Source organism: Gavialis gangeticus, unplaced genomic scaffold, assembly GCF_001723915.1.
Source record: "Gavialis gangeticus isolate Ggan-Ray unplaced genomic scaffold, GavGan_comp1, whole genome shotgun sequence".
Taxonomy (NCBI): Eukaryota; Metazoa; Chordata; order Crocodylia; family Gavialidae; genus Gavialis; species Gavialis gangeticus.
The window spans coordinates 184721647-184725924 of NW_017728992.1; the positions used below are offsets into that span (position 1 = coordinate 184721647).

The following is a 4278-nucleotide window of genomic DNA, read 5'->3' on the forward strand; positions in this document are numbered from 1 at the left end:
TAGAATTTCCGTAGAATTTATTTTTGCACATTTTTAAAGCCTTTATGTAATATACAATATTTAGAACATATAGAGAGTCTCAAAATACAAATATATTCTAAAAAGTTAAGAAAGTTTACAAAGTTTATCAAGTTCCCAAACTTCTTTGTTTCAAAAGAGGCACTGTGGAGTACCTGAAAGATGTACAAAGCTGTAGTAACAAGGCACTGATAACAGTCGCAAGAAAAAAAAGCAGCTCTTAAAGGCACGCATCCTGAAGAGACAGCTGGGTAGAATGATCTCAATAGTTCAAATGCACTGCTGTTTTATTTTACTATTTAATCACCCAAGATCATACAGTAAAAACAAGTAGTTTAAAGACTTCATCTTGTCTCAACATATTTTTTATATTTATATATGTATAATTACTTGCATTGAATGCACAGGTGGCAAAAAGCATAATATTATAATAAAATATTAGAAATCAAGCAAGCTACAGATCACATAACTGAAACTGACTGAAGAGTGCAATTTCTTTCTTCATTTCCTGAAAAAGAAAAAAAAAATATCAAGAATCTTGAGTGGAAACTGCGGGGAATCCTGTTTGTTTTCTATTTTAAAGCAATTTAAAAACAGTATTTGTAAATAATTACTAGCAGTTGTATGTATTTAATACAAACACACGCTCAAATAACAATAATGAAGAAAATCAGATGCCACTCATCTCCAGATGTCTTGCTGTGGAGTTGTGTATTCAGCTGCTTGGGACATAAAAACCTTTCTACACATTCACATCCAGCATTTTAGTATTAAGGCACTAAAGCCTTCTGTGCTTGCCCTTTAGTTCCCCTAGTTTCATGCACATCCTTACATACCCGAAGTGAGGAGGAGGTAGATGAAGAGTCAGTGTGGCTCTACACAGATCCTTTCAGAGAAAGCAAGATAGCAGGAAGCCAGGAAACTACCTAAACCTGAAACAATTACACTGCACTACACCCAGATACTCTGCCTCCTGATTCAAACTAGAGTTTTTCCCCTGTGTGGAAAGGGAGAACCAAACCTCACCCTGCAGGAGAAAGCTGGCGTAACTGACAGCAGCAGCAGGCAGAGAGAAGAAGGGACACACTAAAAGCATCTTTTTCACATACTTCTTTTTGCCCAAAATGTGGCTTTGAGACCTGTGTGTGCATGCCCTAACAGCTCAAATCTTCTGAAAATGATGCAGGTGAGATTTTGACTGAATAGGAAGAACAGATCTGTTTCTACTGAACTACCAAAAATCTATTGAATGCATTTTTCTATTGAAAAATCATGCCAACTGTGAAAGCAGCGGTGGCTATGGATAGGCATTTATTTCCAGTGCTAAGGAATTGTTAGTGGTGGAAAAACAGGTTGGGGCTAAAGGATAGGGATACTAGTCGGTCTCCTCCCCCACACCCTTAGGGGAGCCCAGTGATTGACAGCTTGCCCTCTACTCTGCCAAGAAAAGGAGCAGGTTTTTCAATGAACAGCTGAAAGAGGCAGAAAAGCTCGACCCATTGGCCCTAGGAGGAATCGAGCTGCAGGGCAATGCCCCCCTAGCCCCTTGCACAACTCCAAGGTAATACCAGTCTGCAAAGACTAGAGAGCATTTCCCTACGGCTGGTGCCCTGCGCCCCCTCATGGCTCAAGCTGTAAAGGAGCTCCTCCTGGATGGGGGTGAGGGGGTGGAAGGAGCATTCTTCTATAGCTGGAGTTGTTCCAGAGACTCCAGGATGATTCAAGTTGTAGCTCCTCTGCCTCCCCTACCACCACTTCTGTGCATGGGGCAGGAGACAGCCACTACAGCTTGAATCCTCCTGGGGAAGCAGCTCGGCACCTTGCACAGACTGAAGATGGAGGTAGTACAGCTTGATCTGTTCTAGGTCCTCAAGGAATTCAACTCAACTCATGCAAAAGTCGGGGTCAGCCTAGTCTGTGCAGGGACTGGGGGCAGCACAGCTCAAGCAGGGATGGGCTGAGCTGTGGGGAAATCCCTTTGCTTCTAGGGTCTGTGCCAGGAGTGAGGGAATTTCCTGCAGCTTGACCCTTCCCCAGTCCAGCTCTGCTGCTTCTACCCTTGCCCCTGCCTAGTTCTGAGCAGGGGCAGGAAGCAGAGGCTCTGGGGCTCCTAGGATGGTTGAAGCCATAGAAGGATGCCCCCCCCCATACTGCACAGCTCCAGGGTGACCCCAAGATGTTCATGGAGCAGGGAGGCAGAGGCACTATACCTCGAAATGTCCTGGGGCTCCCAGTATAGTTCCAGTCACAGGAGAAAGACCCTGCTCTTCTTCCCTTAGCAATTCAGGGGAAATTCCTCTGCAGCTTGACCCACCTCAGGGACAAAGGGGATGGTGCCCTCCACCCCAACTCATTACACAACTCAGGGTCATCCCAGTTCTGTGTAGAAAGGGGAAGCTAGAGGTACTGGGACTTGAAGTCCCTCCACCTTTGCTCCCCTTCCTGGAGTGACCTGCAGTTGTGCAAGGGAGGGGGCATTGGCACTGCCATACGAACAGCCTGGGGACTCTTCCCCAAGTATTTACGCACTGGAAAAGTTGCCACTGCCTTCAAGAGGCAACAGAAGGGCCCCCAAAGGGCTCCCTAGCAGCTCATTGTTGGGTGGACTATCAGAGGGTGAGTTTTTCCCCTCTCTCTGAAGGGTGGGAAGAGGAGCAGACAAGCATGGGATACTGGGGTCCTTAGGACCCCGAGAGAAGCGTACAGCTATTTAGGCTTGCGAGAGAATTTCTCAAGAGAAAGAGCTTCCTAGTTGGAAGTACTATGGTTCTCTGCCACAGAAACACCTTTAATGGCTGAATGCTTTCTTTTTGTGCCAGGATAAAGGTATTAAATAGATGTGTCCTCTAAAACAAAAAAGCTTATCAGAAGTTTAGGGAGAATGAAACAAGAATTCTTACAGCATGAATGTACAAGTATCAACTGTACAACAGAATGCAATTTATAACATCATTTTTTTTTGGCAAGAAAGTAGCATTTTACCTGTATTAATTTGGTCTTGTCATGATCTCTGCGATGTCGATAGATACATTGGCTGAGTATTGCATATAGTTTTTCCAAGTGAAATATATGGTAGCCTCTACTTTTCTCCGTGACAATAGTCAACAGTTTCTGATAAAAAAGGAAAAACAAGTAAGTAGTGGTTCTTTACCTATGCAGAGTATGGCAGAGAATATTTTTAGAATCATAGAAAAAGTAGGGCTGGATGGAAGCTCTGGAGGTTACCTAGTCCAATCCCCTGCCAGAGGCAAGATCAGTCCTATCTAGACCATCCCATACAAACCCCATATAACCTATTAGTAAAACTAGTCAATGCTGACACACAACCGCAAGACATAAAATCCTATCGTACCACTGGTAAAGCAGGGGGACTATGGATATGGATATCAGTCTGGCACTAGGCAGAGGGGCATGACTATCTAGCCAGGAACCTCTGGATTTTAGTCTTAAGAGCACTGGCACACCCCAGTCAAAATCCCTAGTTTCGGCTGCAGCCAACACCCAATGCTTTTGAGGAAGATAAAACCTCCTCCCTTATCTGTAGCAACAGGAAGGGAAAAATTATTTCCTGGTCCCACGTGGAAGCCAGCAAAGCCCACAGTAGAACACAGGCATAGCTACACCTAGATCATCCCAGACCAATCCTTGTCCAACTTCTTCTTAAAGACCTCCAGTGACAGTGAGTCCACAACTTCCCTAGGCAGTATATTCTACTGCCTCACTCTTAACAGTGAAGGAGTTTTTCCTGATAGCCAATCTAAACCTACTTCACTGCAACTTCAAGCCATTGATCCATGTCCTACTCTCTGCAATAAAGAGAAAAAAGGTGTTTTACCTCTACTTTGTGGCAGCCCTTCCAGGTATTTGAAGGATGCTATCATGTGCCCTTTTAAGCACCTTTTCTGTAAGTTGAACATGACTATTTCCTTCAATCTCTCCTTGTGGCACTTGCCTTCCAAGCCCTTCATCCTTTGTCACCCACCTCTAGACCCTCTACAATATCTGCACATCCGTTTTTAAAATGTGGAGCCCAAAACCACACACAATACTCTAGATCAGTGCTTCTCAAAAGTGGTGGTCCATGGACCGGCCACCGGCCCCGCAGCAAGTTACCAGGAAAGAAAGAAAGAAATATATTTTCAGAAGCATTGCACTGATATGTCATAGCGCCACAGTTCATATGTTCCAACACTCCAGGTGATGTCGCATTGTGCGAGGTGAGGAAAGAGAAAGAAACAGCCAGTCACGCATTTGTGTAGT

The 4278-nt window shown here is 44.6% G+C and overlaps 1 protein-coding gene across 1 annotated transcript in view; it reads right to left on the reverse strand.

Moving 5' to 3' along the window:
* ATAD2 (ATPase family, AAA domain containing 2) overlaps positions 1-4278 on the reverse strand; it is a 63120-nt gene continuing 58842 nt past the window's right edge. Inside the window, exons 27-28 of the mRNA XM_019528123.1 lie at positions 3001-3129; positions 1-526 (exon numbers count right to left, since the gene is read on the reverse strand). Coding sequence (XP_019383668.1) covers positions 473-526; positions 3001-3129 — 183 coding nt within the window. The 3' untranslated portion in view covers positions 1-472. The remainder of the gene's footprint in view (positions 527-3000; positions 3130-4278) is intronic.